We start from the raw sequence: 18,236 nt of genomic DNA, 5'->3' as shown, positions 1-18,236 counted from the left end.
GTAAAGGAAGTGCAGCGGTTCCTAGGGTTTGCCAACTACTACCGGAGGTTTATCCGGGGCTTTGGTCAGGTAGCGGCTCCCATTACCTCACTGCTGAAGGGGGGACCGGTGCTACTGCAGTGGTCGGCTGAGGTGGACAGGGCCTTTGGTCACCTGAGGGCTCTGTTTACCTCCCGTACTGGCCCACCCGGATCCCTCTTTGGCGTTCATAGTGGAGGTGGACGCGTCCGAGGCTGGGATAGGAGCCATGCTCTCTCAGCGATCGGGTACGCCACCGAAGCTCCGCCCCTGTGACTTCTTTTCGAAGAAGCTCAGCCCGGCGGAACAAAACTATGATGTGGGGGACCGGGAGCTGTTGGCTGTCATCAAGGCTCTGAAGGCATGGGGACATTGGCTTGAGGGGGCTAAACACCCTTTTCACATCTGGACTAACCACCGCAATCTGGAGCACATCCGGGCGGCGAGGAGACTGAACCCTCGCCAGGCAAGGTGGGCCATGTTTTTTACCTGTTTTGTGTTCACCCTGTCCTACCGACCAGGTTCCCAGAATGCTAAGGTAGACGCACTGTCCCGGCTGTATGACACAGAGGAGCGGTCCATGGACCACACTCCCATACTCCCGGCCTCTTGCCTGGTGGCACCGGTAGTGTGGGAGCTGGATGCGGACATTGAGTGGGCGTTACGTACAGAGCCCACTCCTCTACAGTGTCCAGCTGGGCGTCTGTACGTTCCTTCTGCTGTCCGCGACCGGTTGATCTATTGGGCCCACACGTCACCCTCCTCTGTTCATCCGGGCATCGGTCGGATCTTCCTCCCTCAAAGGGCAACACCACGATCCTGGTCATTGTGGATCGGTTTTCTAAGTCCTGCCGTCTCCTCCCTTTGCCCGGTCTCCCTAGGGCCTACAGACTGCGGAGACATGGTTCACTCACTTCTTCCGGCACTACGGGGTGCCTGAGGAACATAATATCTGATCGGGGTCCCCAGTTCACGTCCAGGTTCTGAAGGGCGTTCATGGAACGTCTGGGGGTCTCGGTCAGCCTCACCTCAGGTTTTCACCCTGAGAGTAACGGGCAGGTGGAGAGAGTAAACCAGGATGTGGGTAGGTTTCTGCAGTCATATTGCCAGGACCGGCCGGGGGAGTGGGTGGCGTTCATCCCCTGGGCAGAGTGCATACTGGGGTATCATCCAGTTCTGGCACCTTGGCATCAGAGCCAGATCGAGGCTCCTGAGGTGGACTAATGGTTTAAGCGCTCGGAGGAGACCTGGGACGCCGCCCATGTGCACCTGCAATGGGCCATGAGGCGGCAGAAGGCGAACGCCGCCCGCCACCGCAGTGAGGCCCCGGTGTTCGCACCAGGGGACCGGGTCTGGCTCTCGACCCGAAACCGGCCCCTCCGCTTGCCCTGTCGGAAGCTGGGCCCGCGGTTTGTGGAGCCATTCAAAGTCCTGAGGAGACTGAACGAGGTATGTTACAGGTTACAGCTTCCCCCCGTTTACCGTGTTAACCCCTCGTTCCATGTGTCTCTCCTCAGGCCGGTGGTGGTTGGTCCACTCCAGGAGTCTGAGGTGCGGGAGGTTCCTTCTCCCCTTCTGGACATCGAGGGGGCCCCGGGGGTATGCTGTTCGAGCCATCCTGGACTCGAGGCGTTGGGCGAGGGGCCTTCAGTACCTCGTGGAGTGGGAGGGGTATGGTCTGGAGGAGAGATGTTGGGTGCCGGTGGAGGACGTCTTGGACCCTTCGTTGCTGCGGGAGTTCCACTGTTTCCATCCGGATCGCCCTGTGCCTCGTCCTCTGGGTCATCCCGAGGTCGTGTCGGCCGCGCGTCAGGGGGGGGGGGGGGGGGGGGTACTGTCACGACTTCCGCAGAAGTCGGTCCCTCTCCTTGTTCGGGCGGGGTTCGGGGGGTCGACATCACAGGCCTTCTAGCCATCGTCAATCTACTTTTCATTTTCCATTTCTTTTGTCTTTGTCTTACACACCTGGTTTCAATCCCCCAATTACTTATCAGGATTTGGCCAGGGTTGTTCCGGTTTTGGTGACTAGATACCCCCATTGTGCTTTTTGACCCTTTTGTTTTCCCTTGTTCCCAGTTATTATTTTCACCTGTGCCTCGTTTCCCTTGATTGTATTTAAACCCTTAGTTTTCCTCAGTTCTTTGCTCTGTGTTTGAATGTTGACACCCAGCCCCAGCGATGCTGTGAACATTTGTTGCTCCAGTTGGACTCTCTTGTAGTACTCTGTTTTTGTTCTCGTTTATTTCTTTTTGATTATCTTTTGAGGCTTTTTTCCTGCTGTACCTACCACCTTGTGGATTTACCTTTTGACTTGGAGGATTACCTTTGTTCTCTTGGAATTACTTTTGATGTTGTGGATTTATATTTTTGCCTGAAGAACTTTCCTTTTTACTTTATTAAAACACCATCTCAAGTACTGCTGTGTCTGCCTCATCTTCTGGGTTCTGCTGACTATTAGTGACTCAGTTTACAAAGTGACTGTTTCTCACACCGGAGACCCAAGTTCATAAACGGGTCTTGACATTACTTGTTCATTATTTAACCCTCTGTTCCCCCATGTTTGTTTGTGAGTGATTGTTTATTGTATTGCGGTCCGTATTTGTGGTCTTGGATTTATTGAGGTGTAAAATTGCATACATTACTCATATCTGCTGTCCTGCGCTTGACTCATCTACACCAGCTACACACAGATGCATTACAAGTTTCAAATTTGGGGAAATTACTCTAATTGTTTATATATATTTTTTTATTTTATCATGAAAGGCAGCTCTATCTCGGGTTCTGCTGTGGTGCAGTGGTTGCACAACCTTTCCTCTATAGGGAGACAGGTTTTCCTGGGTCTACTCTTCTCAATGGCAAGACTGTGCTAACTAAGCCTGTAATTTGTCAAGGCCTTTCTAATGTTTTGTACAGAAACCCAGGTCAAATAGTTTGCCATGGTGTGCTGTCCATTTAGGGCCAGATAGCACTGCATTTTGCTTTGTGCTTGTGTTTCCCAATAGATAGTGTAGTTTTGTTTGGTTGTTATTCTGATTGATTGGGCTTCAGTGTGTTAGAAGAACAGGTTTGTGAACTCAGCCCCAGGACCAGCTGGATGAGGGGAATTGTTTTTTGCTCAGCTCTCAATATTGCAGGGCTTGGATGTCACTATTTTAGACGTTTCCAAAACTGAATTGCTCTTCTTTTCTGTTTTTATTATTAATGGACATTGACCTAATTCTGTCCTGCATACATTGTTTGTAGTCTACCTCTAGACATGTAGGAGAGAATCTCTCTCTCTCTCTCTCTCTCTCTCTCTCTCTCTCTCTCTCTCTCTCTCTCTCTCTCATACAGACACATGAACACAAAAGAGAGTGAATTTTGAGACTCAATAAAAGTCTAGATTCTCTCTCTCTCTTCTCTCTCTGACTGACACGCCCAATTTACCAAACTAGGACATGTCTCTGAATGTAATGGAAGGGCTGTTATAATATAGCAACATAACAGTAATAAAATGGCCACGCCGAGGGGAAGCCTAAAGTCTGTCAAGTCAGGTAATTAATGCTTTCTCAGGGTGTTACCGTATACATACATATAGAGTGGAGAACAAGTATTTGATACACTGACGATTTTGCAGGTTTTCCTACTTACAAAGCATGTAGAGGTCTGTACTTTTTAGCATAGGTACACTTCAACTGTGAGAGACGGAATCTAAAACAAAAATCCAGAAAATTACATTGTATGATTTGTAAGTAATAATTTGCATTTTATTGCATGACATAAGTATTTGATACATCAGAAAAGCAGAACTTAATATTTGGTACAGAAACCTTTGTTTGCAATTACGTTTCCTGTAGTTCTTGACCAGGTTTGCACACACTGCAGCAGGGATTTTGGCCCACTCCTCCATACAGACCTTCTCCAGATCCTTCAGGTTTCGGGGCTGTCGCTGGGCAATATGGACTTTCAGCTCCCTCCAAAGATTTTCTATTGGGTTCGGGTCTGGAGACTGGCTAGGCCACTCCAGGACCTTGAGATGCTTCTTACGGAGCCACTCCTTAGTTGCCCTGGCTGTGTTTTGGGTCGTTGTCATGCTGGAAGACCCAGCCACGACCCATCTTCAATGCTCTTACTGAGGGAAGGAGGTTGTTGGCCAAGATCTCGCGATACATGGCCCCATCCATCCTCCCCTCAATACGGTGCAGTCGTCCTGTCCCCTTTGCAGAAAAGCATCCCCAAAAAATGATGTTTCCACCTCCATGCTTCACGGTTGGGATGGTGTTCTTGGGGTTGAACTCACCCTTCTTCTTCCTCCAAACACGGCTAGTGGAGTTTAGACCAAAAAGTTATATTTTTGTCTCATCAGACCACATGACCTTCTCCCATTCCTCCTCTGGATCATCTAGATAGCCATTGGCAAACTTCAGACGGGCCTGGACATGCGCTGGCTTGAGCAGGGGGACCTTGCGTGTGCTGCAGGATTTTAATCCATGACGGCGTAGTGTGTTACTAATGGTTTTCTTTGAGACTGTGGTCTCAGCTCTCTTCAGGTCATTGACCAGGTCCTGCCGTGTAGTTCTGGGCTGATCCCTCACCTTCCTCATGATCATTGATGCCCCACGAGGTGAGATCTTGCATAGAGCACCAGACCGAGGGTGATTGACCGTCATCTTGAACTTCTTCCATTTTTTAATAATTGCGCCAACAGTTGTTGCCTTCTCACCAAGCTGCTTGCCTATTGTCCTGTAGCCCATCCCAGCCTTGTGCAGGTCTACAATTGTATCCCTGATGTCCTTACACAGCTCTCTGGTCTTGGTCATTGTGGAGAGGTTGGAGTCTGTTTGATTGAGTTTGATTGTCTTTTATACAGGTAACAAGTTCAAACAGGTGCAGTTAATACAGGTAATGAGTGGAGAACAGGAGGGCTTCTTAAATAAAAACTAACAGGTCTGTGAGAGCCGGAATTCTTGCTGGTTGGTAGGTGATCAAATACTTATGTCATGCAATAAAATGTAAATTAATTACTTAAAAATCATACAATGTGATTTTCTGGATTTTTGTTTTAGATTCCGTCTCTCACAGTTGAAGAGTACCTATGATAAAAAATTACAGACCTCTACATGCTTTGTAAGTAGCAAAACCTGCAAAATCATCAGTGTAGCAAATACTTGTTCTCCCCACTGTATATATACATGTGCATCATTGGTCGTTACTCACCTTGTCAGACAGGCTGATGATTGGCTCCTGCTCGGGGTGTGTGTGCCCCAGCAGCACCTGCAGGAAGTATCTGCTGCTGGCTGCCAGGACGGCCCTGTGGGCCCTGATCTCTGTCCCCTCCACCACCACCGTCACATCACACAGGATGTTCAGCCGCCGTTGGTCCTCCAGACTCAGCAGCACGTTGGCACAGTGCACCGTCGACTCATACACGTACATGGGCGTCTCCCTGGACCCGGCGTGGGCCCCCTCATCCAGAGACATTCCGCTCACACCCTGCAGAACACACACACACACACAGAGACAAGACATTGGTTGGATGCACAGTCAATGGACGCCAAGGATGAAAAGGACCCAATTACTTGGAGGTTGTAGAAATGCCATTTTTTTATATGGAGAAAATAAATGTTCTCTCTCTCCTCCATACGTGTACATACCTGCACTCGCACACAAAATTAACAGTGGACATACCACAGGAATGACAAACCTCAAACATCTTTCTATCACCTCTCCACCAATAGCTTCAACAGAGAATCCAAGATTCAACACCTCTTCAAGGCAGCTTGACACACATCCTCTGGTACATCCTAATAGGATACAGATGTAGTCTCTGTACCAGTCTCTCTTGACCCACATTCATAGCTCAGACGTTCATGGAGACTTGTAAGCAGAGATTACTAGCCTACTGCACAAACAGCATTATCTTATTGTGTGCTGATACCTAGGAAAGGACAACGATGACATGAGAGATCAGGGCTGTAAACGAGCTGTTTGTTTAGAGCACATTGGAAATCATTCAATGTGACAATAAAAGTATTGAAAATAAATATATTACGTAAGTGCGGGAAATCTTAGTCGGTGCCACTGAAAATGGTTCCACATTGATTTAAAGAGGTGCAATGCAAAGCCTTGCACTGTGCTCACCTCAACACTGTCACACTTAAAGCTCCTGTAGCCTGCAGTACAGATAGCTGAGGCTGCAGTCTGTCTGTCTGAGCCCAGGAGTGTGTGCACCTGTGGTTGTGTGTGTGTGTGTACAGTGGGGCATAAAGTATTTAGTCAGCCACCAATTGTGCAAGTTCTCCCACTTAAAAAGTGGAAGATAGGTTCACTTCAACTATGACAGACAACATAAGAAACAATAATCCAGAAAATCACATTGTAGGATTTTTAATGAATTTATTTGCAAATTATGGTGGAAAATAAGTATTTGGTCACCTACAAACAAGCATGATTTCTGGCTCTCACAGACCTGTAACTTCCTCTTTAAGAGGCTCCTCTGTCCTCCACTCGTTACCTGTATTAATGGCACCTGTTTGAACTTGTTATCAGTGTAAAAGACACCTGTCCACAACCTCAAACAGTCACACTCCAAACTCCACTCTGGCCAAGACCAAAGAGCTGTCAAAGAACACCAGAAACAAAATTGTAGACCTGCACCAGGCTGGGAAGACTGAATCTGCAATAGGCAAGCAGCTTGGTTTGAAGAAATCAACTGTGGGAGCAATTATTAGGAAATGGAAGACATACAAGACCACTGATAATCTCCCTCGATCTGGGGCTCCACGCACTTAAAAATTGGTGGCTGACTGAATACTTTTTTGCCCCACTGTATGTGTGTGTGTGTGTTTTGTTTGTGCATGTGTGTATTTGTGCGTGTGTTTGTGCATGGACTCATCAGGCTTGGAGGGATTTCTTTCTGCTGAGTCATAGTGTAATAATGTGCAGAGCCTGGAGCCAGGGGCCTGCAGCAGAGGAACAGACTCCAGGTGGAATCATCTCAGAACTATAAATCTTCTATTCGCCATCAGGTTTCCTTTATAACTAAAAGAGACCCTACCACAATCCAAATCAAAGGACTATGGGAGAGAAGGCTCACATCATCATCATCATCATCATAAGAGGAGGAGGATCAGACTGTAGGCCTCTTTGTATCTCAATAAAGAAATGGCGATGCTTGCAAATAATATTAATAAGCCCCTTTGGTGATCCTCTCCTCATAATAGTTTAGTTATTGCAGAAGATACATTTTTAGCACTGATGTGTTTTCTCCTGGTCAACATTTAACTTCTAGTGTATTTTTCTAGTGCAGTTTTGTTCAGTATGACTACAGTAATAAACCTTGTTCCATTCATCAGAATCTTGATTGAAAAGAATCAGAACTTGATTGAACAGATTGACTGCTCAAGTCTCAAGTGTCTCTCTGTGAGCCAAACAGGCCAGCAGCAGAACATAACTAATGTCTCTGTATCAGTTTGAAATGCGGGGGACAAAAGCACAAATCAGCCACAGGCAAAGAAATTGTAACACACGGATGTCAATGTACCTTCACAATACCTTTGTTAATTATACTAACAAACTCCATGCCATACCTTTGTTAATTAGACTAACAAACTCCATGCCATACCTTTGTTAATTATACTAACAAACTCCATGCCATATCTTTGTAAATTAGACTAACAAACTCCATGCCATACCTTTGTTAATTAGACTAACAAACTCCATGCCATGCCTTTGTAAAATAGACTAACAAACTCCATGCCATACCTTTGTAAATTAGACTAACAAACTCCATGCCATACCTTTGTAAATTAGACTAACAAACTCCATGCCATACCTTTGTAAATTAGACTAACAAACTCCATGCCATACCTTTGTAAATTAGACTAACAAACTCCATGCCATACCTTTGTAAATTAGACTAACAAACTCCATGCCATACCTTTGTAAATTAGACTAACAAACTCCATGCCATACCTTTGTTAATTAGACTAACAAACTCCATGCCATACCTTTGTAAATTAGACTAACAAACTCCATGCCATACCTTTGTAAATTAGACTAACAAACTCCATGCCATACCTTTGTAAATTAGACTAACAAACTCCATGCCATACCTTTGTTAATTAGACTAACAAACTCCATGCCATACCTTTGTAAATTAGACTAACAAACTCCATGCCATACCTTTGTAAATTAGACTAACAAACTCCATGCCATACCTTTGTTAATTAGACTAACAAACTCCATGCCATACCTTTGTAAATTAGACTAACAAACTCCATGCCATACCTTTGTAAATTAGACTAACACACTCCATGCCATACCTTTGTAAATTATACTAACAAACTCCATGCCATACCTTTGTAAATTATACTAACAAACTCCATGCCATACCTTTGTAAATTAGACTAACACACTCCATGCCATACCTTTGTAAATTATACTAACAAACTCCATGCCATACCTTTGTTAATTATACTAACAAACTCCATGCCATACCTTTGTTAATTATACTAACAAACTACATGCCATACCTTTGTTAATTATACTAACAAACTCCATGCCATACCTTTGTTAATTAGACTAACAAACTCCATGCCATACCTTTGTTAATTATACTAACAAACTCCATGCCATACCTTTGTAAATTATACTAACAAACTCCATGCCATATCTTTGTTAATTAGACTAACAAACTCCATGCAATACCTTTGTAAATTAGACTAACAAACTCCATGCCATAGCTTTGTAAATTATACTAACAAACTCCATGCCATACCTTTGTAAATTAGACTAACAAACTCCATGCCATACCTTTGTTAATTAGACTAACAAACTCCATGCCATACCTTTGTAAATTATACTAACAAACTCCATGCCATATCTTTGTTAATTATACTAACAAACTCCATGCCATACCTTTGTAAATTATACTAACAAACTCCATGCCATACCTTTGTAAATTAGACTAACAAACTCCATGCCCTGCCTTTGTAAATTAGACTAACAAACTCCATGCCATACCTTTGTAAATTAGACTAGATATCATTGTTATTCATGACACTTGCTCTTGGCTGTCAAATTCCTTAACTCACCACAAACACCAGATACATTTTTTTTTAAATAGTCTGTTTCTGTAAACAAGCGGTTGCAGATTGTTTCATCATGTTGCCTGCTGTGTGTGGGTGATATATTTAAACATCATGTTTGTCTGCCAGACAGACAGCTTATAGACAGACAGGCAGCGATAATCTCACAAGCTGTGAACTGTATAATCATTACTCCAGGCTTCTGGGAGTCCAACTGTTAATACTTGATGAGTGCCAAGGGAGTAGAGTGTATCCTCCTCCTCACCCCTCTTCCTCACCCCTCCTCCTCACCCCTCTTCCTCACCCCTCCTCCTCACCCCTCTTCCTCACCCCTCCTCCTCACCCCTCTTCCTCACCCCTCCTCCTCACCCCTCCTCCTCACCCGTCTTCCTCACCCCTCCTCATCACCCCTCCTCCTCACCCCTCTTCCTCACCCCTCCTCCTCACCCTCTTCCTCACCCCTCCTCCTCACCCCCTCCTCCTCACCCCTCTTCCTCACCCCTCCTCCTCACCCCTCTTCCTCACCCCCTCCTCCTCACCCTCTTCCTCACCCCCTCCTTCTAACCCCTCCTCCTCACCCCCTCCTCCTCACCCCCTCCTTCTAACCCCCTCCTCCTCACCCCCTCCTTCTAACCCCCTCCTCCTCACCCCCTCCTTCTAACCCCCTCCTCCTCACCCCCTCCTTCTAATCCCCTCCTCCTCACCCCCTCCTTCTAACCCCTCCTCCTCACCCCCTCCTTCTAACCTCCTCCTCCTCACCCCCTCCTTCTAACCCCCTCCTCCTCACCCCCTCCTTCTAACCCTCACCCTCTTCCTCACTCCCTCCTTCTAACCCCCTCCTCCTCACCCCCTCCTTCTAACCTCCTCCTCCTCACCCCCTCCTTCTAACCCCCTCCTTCTAACCCCCTCCTCCTCACCCCCTCTTCCTCACCCCCTCCTCCTCACCCTCTTCCTCACCCCCTCCTTCTAACCCCCTCCTCCTCACCCCCTCCTTCTAACCCCCTCCTCCTCACCCCCTCCTTCTAACCCCCCTCCTCACCCCCTCATTCTAACCCCCTCCTCCTCACCCCCTCCTTCAAACCCCCTCCTCCTCACCCCCTCCTTCTAATCCCCTCCTCCTCACCCCCTCCTTCTAACCCCCTCCTCCTCACCCCCTCCTTCTAATCCCCTCCTCCTCACCCCCTCCTTCTAACCTCCTCCTCCTCACCCCCTCCTTCTAACCCCCTCCTCCTCACCCCCTCCTTCTTACCCCCTCCTCCTCACCTACTTCTTCTTTTAGGGTGTGAACTGAGGATGGGTACTCAAAGTATAAATCTATTACGACTTTGCCTTGGTTTGTCTGTAGGCAACTATACTGCAATAGGATACAGTGTACCAAGACGTTGTATTGGCAAAAACAGACATAAACTAAACACCAGTCGTTATTTTAGAGCACAGTAGGCCGATATAGAGGACGAGAGAATCAGTCTCTCAGATGATGAGAGAGATAATCAACTGATGCTAGGCTACACTATTACACCTGTATATGAGCAACGACTATCAGCCACGTGAGGAACTGTGTGTGTGTGTGTGTGTGTGTGTGTGTGTGTGTTTTTTGGGGGGGGGGGGTGGCATTACAAAGGCAATAAACAAACACATTAACAACCCCCCCCCATTCCCCTTTGTAGATGACTTGTGAATCTGTATTAGTGACAACAATTAAATATTGAACAGCTCTTCTGGGCCACACTGTCTCTGGCTGCGGTGCAAATGGACAAGATCAGCACTAGATAGCACAGCTGTGATAAAACCTAAGAAGCTCAACTCAAAGGAAAGCAGCGGTGTAAAGTACTTAAGTAAAAATACTTTAAAGTACTACTTAAGTATTTTTTGGGGGTATCTGTACTTATTTATATTTTTGCCTACATTTACTTCATTTACATTCCTGAATAAAATATTGTACTTTTTACTCCATACATTTTCCTTGACATCCAAAAGTACTCATTACATTTTGAATGTTAAGCAGGACAGGAAAATAGTCAAATTCACACACTTATCAACTGAACATCCCTGGTCATTCCTACTGCCTCTGATCTGGTGGACTAACTAAACACATATGCTTTGTTTGTAAATGATGTCTGAGTGTTGGAGTGTGCCCCTGGCTTTCTGTAAATAAAAAAACAAGAAAATGGTGCCACCTGGTTTGCTTAATATAAGGAATTTTAAATGATTGAACTTTTACTTCTGATACTTAAGTATATTTTAAACCAAATAAAAATATACTTTTACTTTCACTTGAGTCTTTTTCCATTAAGGTATCTTTACTTTTACTCAAGTATGACAGTTGGGTACTTTTTCCACCACTGAAGGAAAGCCACGTAGACCCACATCAACTCCCATAGTAACAATTCCCCCAAAAATTGATACAAAAAAAGAATAATCACAATGTAAAAAAATGATCCTGTCAACGTTCTAGGTGAATGGATAAGGAGGAGTCAGGCGCAGGACACAGGTATGAGTAAAAATCTGAGCTTTACTCAATATAAGCAATGTTCCAACAAGGATAATCATAAATATCCAGAGCACACAAATTAAACCACTTGACAACGACAATCACGCTCAAAACAAAAGGGGAAGCCAGAGGGTTAAATAAGGAACACTGATTATGGAATGGAAACCAGGTGTGTACAATGAAGACAAAACAAAACGAAAATGAAACATGGATCGATGGTGACTGGAAAGCCGGTGACGTCGACCGCCGAACGCCGCCCAAACAAGGAGAGGGACCAACTTCGGCGGAAGTCGTGACATATCCAGGTGAGTCACTGAAAATAAATGCTCTATTATACATTTTTCAACCTGGAATTTCCACAGGGAACGCACGGAAACATAGAGTAATTTAGTGAGCAATATTATAACATGATAGTTAAAAGTGAGGCTAGCCTATATTCAACCTATCTGTGTCCATCAAACAGCCACACATCTAAGGCTGCCCCCTGAGTGAGAGAGAAAACCCTCCCCTCGTGGCCATCGGCAGATCTGATAGAGATCATCAGCAAACAAACGTAAATTATTTATCACAGAGCACAGAGAGCGGGGCCACAGTCTTCCTCTGGGCTGGCAGAGAAATATTAATTAACAAACAGTAATAATTCAGGGCTCCCCACTCGAGGGCCGATAGTGGTGGTACACTATACACCCCTGACAACTGTTATGCCCTACTTCCCTCCCTCCTGTCTTCTCCCTGCCCTGATTATGTCTTATTTTCAACTCACGAAAATGTGTGTGTCTGCATGTGTGTGTGTGTGTGTGTGTGTGTCTGCGTGTGTGTGTGTGTGTGTGTGTGTGTGCGCTCGTTGGGGGTGTGTGTGAGTGAGAATGAGAAAAGGAGGGTTTGAGAGTGGGTTTTATGTGAGACCCAGCTTGACGGCTACACCTGAAATCAATAGCACAATGTTTGACTTATTTTCTTCCAAGACATAATCAGTAAACAATAGGGCCATTAGGTTGCATGAGACATTAAAAGAGTGACATTAAGAACGCAAAAGGATCTGGGCAACGGAGTACATTACCAGGGCCCTTGCCCAGAGCTGCTGGGCCGGAAATACACCAGTCACATCATCTGTGTTGAACAATACCTCTTTGTTCCAGAATCAGGGTTAGGATGTCTCACTTTCAGAAGGTCAGTGTAACCCATGATATATGTCTTCTGAGGTCATTCCTAACACTGTTTGTGCAACTCTCAATCTTCTTTACTGCTATAAGTCACCCTGGAATTGTCAAGTGAAATTGAATTTACTGCAAACGAGCTCTCCACTGGCCCTGCAGACAAGATAACGGCATATTTAAGGGTTACACGAGAGGCAACTGAAGGGCGAGACGACCTGTGCACGGCCAGCCTGTTCAATATAAGGGACTGATTCATTTCAAATGGACTAAGTAAGAGCATACGTCATGTGAAATGTATATCAGGAAGAATAGAGATCATCCTTTTTGAGTAGTTCATGATTTAACTACAGAGTATAGAGAAAGAGCCAGCGAGAGAGAAGGAAAAAGAGTGTGTGTGTGTGTGGTGTGAGTGAGTGAGTGAGTGCACAGTAGTAGTAGTGGTGTAAGTTACTATCTACTCCCATCTAGACGCTGACATGATACAGTCGCTCCCATCCCTGGCCACTCACTATCAATACCCAATTTCACCTTGTTCGCTACTTCAGCATCCACCACAACCATGACTCATGCAATGAATACCTCAGACAACTTTACAGAAAAGTATCATGTCTCTCTCTAGTCCACGGCAAGGTCAGTGACTCCAGTTAAATGTGCCGTAGTAAACCCTCTCCCTCAGAGGGCCTGGGCAGGTATTTCTCATGGCTAACAGCAAGAAGGCATCCATGCTAGCCAGCCAGTCAGTGGGGAGCGCGGTCACGGTGTAATAGGCTGTAGAGTATTTTTGCCATATGTTGGTGACTAAACTAAAGTGAACTAAACGGAGGGTGCAGGAGGAGTGAATCATGACCTACCACAGCTAAGTGTTATGTTGGTCAGCCCAGCCAACCCAGGGTGATTCACAACCACAGCCCAGTTTAAAATGGTAACAGAAAGCTCAGCTAGCCGACCGGCCATGTGATAGAAACACACTGCTGCGCTGGCCAGGAATAACCCCAACAGACAGTGAGTGTAGAGAACTATTCATTCATGGTCAAACATGGACCGGCTTGTGTGTGTGTGTGTGTGTGTGTGTGTGTGTGTGTGTGTGTGTGTGTGTGTGTGTGTGTGTGTGTGTGTGTGTGTGTGTGTGTGTGTGTGTTTGTGTGTGTCTGCAGGGCTGCTTCATGACTGACAAAAGCCATGTCAGTACATACAACAGATATTTTCTCTGAATGCATCAGTTTCGCCTCGCAAAATACAAGAACCTTATAAATTGAAGATTTATACATTGAGAACGATTCCACAAATACAGTCCACACCTACGTATTGGATGAAAGCGAATGGAAAAATAAATAATCTCAGATTCAATGGTGCATAAAACCTCAAAGTTTTCACCCTCGCCCCTCTGGGAAGTGTGTGTGGTCCCTGGCTGGCGCTGGCAGCACACCAGGAGATCTGTGGCTGATCCTGTTTCACCCCAGAGCTGTTGTGACAACCTCACAACAGCCGGTGAGAGTGAGAGGGAGAGAGAGACTTCACTTGCTTTGGCAATGTTAACATATGTTTCCCATGCCAATGAATCCCCTTGAATTGAACTGATTTGAATTGAGAAAGAGGAGTGAAATATAAAAATATCTGTAAATTGCAACAACAAAAAATGAAATGCCATCAGGGGTCCACTCATATCTGCAATGCCCTGTGGATAACAAGTTAACAACAGTACAGGTCAGGAACCGCAACGACATGCTTTCACAGTTTATCACACCTCCATTAGTATAGCATCCCTTGTCAGATCAAGTGGAAATAGTCTGGGGGAGGAAAGGAGGTTTGGGCTGTGACAGAAAGCACAACCTTAATGTCAATGTGAGGGAGGACCTGGTGAAATATCACAGCAGGGAAAGTCAAGAGGACATTAAGGGCCAAAAACGTGAAGGAAGTGAGAGAAGGTCTGTGAGACAAAACCACAGGGTGACTTTCTGTTGAATACATTCTAGTTTGGGGTACTTTCAGAGGGAGAAGAAATACAGGGAACTGGGTCTTTGGCACCTCTGAGCGTCAGGGCAACAGCCACCGTTTCCACTTCCTCTAAAACATACATGGAAAACAGAACATCACTCAAATAATCATCTTGAATCAATATCATAATCCATAGGGACTATTAATTGGGGCGGCAGGTAGCCTAGTGGTTAGAGTGTTGGACTAGTAAACGAAAGGTTGCAAACTCAAATCCCTAAGGTAAAAATTTGTTTTTCTGCCCCTGAACAAGGCAGTTAACCTACTGTTCCTAGGCCATGATTGAAAATAAGAATTTGTTCTTAACTGACTTGCCTAGTTAAATAAAGGCTAAATGTATCTGGATATTTTATAATTTTGCTCATGTGGAAATGATCAGAACTAATATTGATGTATGAGGACAAAATGCATGTAAAAATAGTCCATGTAAAAATAGTTTGAGTAAATACCATGAAGGTGTAAAACCTCTGTTGACAAATGGTCACAAAGAGAGGAATGTTGTGCCGAACCGCTTTCATGTAGGATATTTCATTCACTGGTTAACACTATCATTCTCTGCAGCTGGAAGCAAAAATATACGTGGGGGTTGTTCCACACCTACAGTGTTTCCATAAAGGGAAATCTACCTGTTTAATGTGCTAAAGAAAGATAATACAGTACACAATGATGTGATCTGTCATAGTGGTCAGGATCTGTAAATGTATTCTGTAAGGGACAAATTCTAACTCAGATATTTGTGGCAAATCATGCATTGACGGCAACAGCACATGTAGGTTACACGTGCGTTTAGGTTTACATGTGCGTTTAGGTTTACATGTGCGTTTAGGTTTACATGTGCGTTTAGGTTTACATGTGCGTTTAGGTTTACATGTGCGTTTAGGTTTACACGTGCGTTTAGGTTTACACGTATGTTTAGGTTTACATGTGCGTTTAGGTTTACATGTGCATTTAGGTTTACACGTGCGTTTAGGTTTACACGTATGTTTAGGTTTACATGTGCATTTAGGTTTACACGTGCGTTTAGGTTACACGTGCGTTTAGGTTTACATGTGCATTTAGGTTTACATGTGCATTTAGGTTTACATTTACATTTACATTTAAGTCATTTAGCAGACGCTCTTATCCAGAGCGACTTACAAATTGGTGAATTCACCTTCTGACATCCAGTGGAACAGCCACTTTACAATAGTGCATCTAAATCATTAAGGGGGGGTGGTGAGAAGGATTACTTATCCTATCCTAGGTATTCCTTGAAGAGGTGGGGTTTCAGGTGTCTCCGGAAGGTGGTGATTGACTCCGCTGTCCTGGCGTCGTGAGGAGTTTGTTCCACCATTGGGGGGCCAGAGCAGCGAACAGTTTTGACTGGGCTGAGCGGGAACTGTACTTCCTCAATGGTAGGGAGGCGAGCAGGCCAGAGGTGGATGAACGCAGTGCCCTTGCTTGGGTGTAGGGCCTGATCAGAGCCTGGAGGTACTGCGGTGCCGTTCCCCTCACAGCTCCGTAGGCAAGCACCATGGTCTTGTAGCGGATGCGAGCTTCAACTGGAAGCCAGTGGAGAGAGCGGAGGAGCGGGGTGACGTGAGAGAACTTGGGAAGGTTGAACACCAGACGGGCTGCGGCGTTCTGGATGAGTTGTAGGGGTTTAATGGCACAGGCAGGGAGCCCAGCCAACAGCGAGTTGCAGTAATCCAGACGGGAGATGACAAGTGCCTGGATTAGGACCTGCGCCGCTTCCTGTGTGAGGCAGGGTCGTACTCTGCGGATGTTGTAGAGCATGAACCTACAGGAACGGGCCACCGCCATGATGTTGGTTGAGAACGACAGGGTGTTGTCCAGGATCACGCCAAGGTTCTTAGCGCTCTGGGAGGAGGACACAATGGAGTTGTCAACCGTGATGGCGAGATCATGGAACGGGCAGTCCTTCCCGGGAGGAAGAGCAGCTCCGTCTTGCCGAGGTTCAGCTTGAGGTGGTGATCCGTCATCCACACTGATATGTCTGCCAGACATGCAGAGATGCGATTCGCCACCTGGTCATCAGAAGGGGGAAAGGAGAAGATTAATTGTGTGTCGTCTGCATAGCAATGATAGGAGAGACCATGTGAGGTTATGACAGAGCCAAGTGACTTGGTGTATAGCGAGAATAGGAGAGGGCCTAGAACAGAGCCCTGGGGGACACCAGTGGTGAGAGCGCGTGGCGAGGAGACAGATTCTCGCCACGCCACCTGGTAGGAGCGACCTGTCAGGTAGGACGCAATCCACGCGTGGGCCGCGCCGGAGATGCCCAACTCGGAGAGGGTGGAGAGGAGGATCTGATGGTTCACAGTATCGAAGGCAGCCGATAGGTCTAGAAGGATGAGAGCAGAGGAGAGAGAGTTAGCTTTAGCAGTGCGGAGCGCCTCCGTGATGCAGAGAAGAGCAGTCTCAGTTGAATGACTAGTCTTGAAACCTGACTGATTTGGATCAAGAAGGTCATTCTGAGAGAGATAGCGGGAGAGCTGGCCAAGGACGGCACGTTCAAGAGTTTTGGAGAGAAAAGAAAGAAGGGATACTGGTCTGTAGTTGTTGACATCGGAGGGATCGAGTGTAGGTTTTTTCAGAAGGGGTGCAACTCTCGCTCTCTTGAAGACGGAAGGGACGTAGCCAGCGGTCAGGGATGAGTTGATGAGCGAGGTGAGGTAAGGGAGAAGGTCCCCGGAAATGGTCTGGAGAAGAGAGGAGGGGATAGGGTCGAGCGGGCAGGTTGTTGGGCGGCCGGCCGTCACAAGAAGCGAGATTTCATCTGGAGAGAGAGGGAGAAAGAGGTCAGAGCACAGGGTAGGGCAGTGTGAGCAGAACCAGCGGTGTCGTTTGACTTAGCAAACGAGGATCGGATGTCGTCGACCTTCTTTTCAAAATGGTTGACGAAGTCATCTGCAGAGAGGGAGGAGGGGGGAGGGGGAGGAGGATTCAGGAGGGAGGAGAAGGTGGCAAAGAGCTTCCTAGGGTTAGAGGCAGATGCTTGGAATTTAGAGTGGTAGAAAGTGGCTTTAGCAGCAGAGACAGAGGAGGAAAATGTAGAGAGGAGGGAGTGAAAGGATGCCAGGTCCGCAGGGAGGCGAGTTTTCCTCCATTTCCGCTCGGCTGCCCGGAGCTCTGTTCTGTGAGCTCGCAATGAGTCATCGAGCCACGGAGCGGGAGGGGAGGACCGAGCCGGCCTGGAGGATAGGGGACATAGAGAGTCAAAGGATGCAGAAAGGGAAGAGAGGAGGGTTGAGGAGGCAGAATCAGGAGAAAGGTTGGAGAAGGTATGAGCAGAGGGAAGAGATGATAGGATGGAAGAGGAAAGAGTAGCGGGGAGAGAGAGCGAAGGTTGGGACGGCGCGATACCATCCGAGTAGGGGCAGTGTGGGAAGTGTTGGATGAGAGCGAGAGGGAAAAGGATACAAGGTAGTGGTCGGAGACTTGGAGGGAGTTGCAGTGAGGTTAGTGGAAGAACAGCATCTAGTAAAGATGAGGTCGAGCGTATTGCCT

General features: G+C 46.4%; 1 protein-coding gene across 1 annotated transcript in view; it reads right to left on the bottom strand.

The window, feature by feature from the left end:
* Positions 1-18,236, bottom strand: part of LOC135508370 (transcription regulator protein BACH2-like) — a 68,704-nt gene that overhangs the window by 11,746 nt on the left and 38,722 nt on the right. Inside the window, exon 2 of the mRNA XM_064928506.1 lies at positions 5,215-5,490. Within this exon, the coding sequence (XP_064784578.1) occupies positions 5,215-5,478 (264 nt within the window). The 5' untranslated portion in view covers positions 5,479-5,490. The remainder of the gene's footprint in view (positions 1-5,214; positions 5,491-18,236) is intronic.

Source organism: Oncorhynchus masou, chromosome 21 (assembly GCF_036934945.1).
Source record: "Oncorhynchus masou masou isolate Uvic2021 chromosome 21, UVic_Omas_1.1, whole genome shotgun sequence".
Lineage (NCBI taxonomy): Eukaryota > Metazoa > Chordata > Actinopteri > Salmoniformes > Salmonidae > Oncorhynchus > Oncorhynchus masou.
This window is presented reverse-complemented; position numbering and strand designations above follow the sequence as displayed.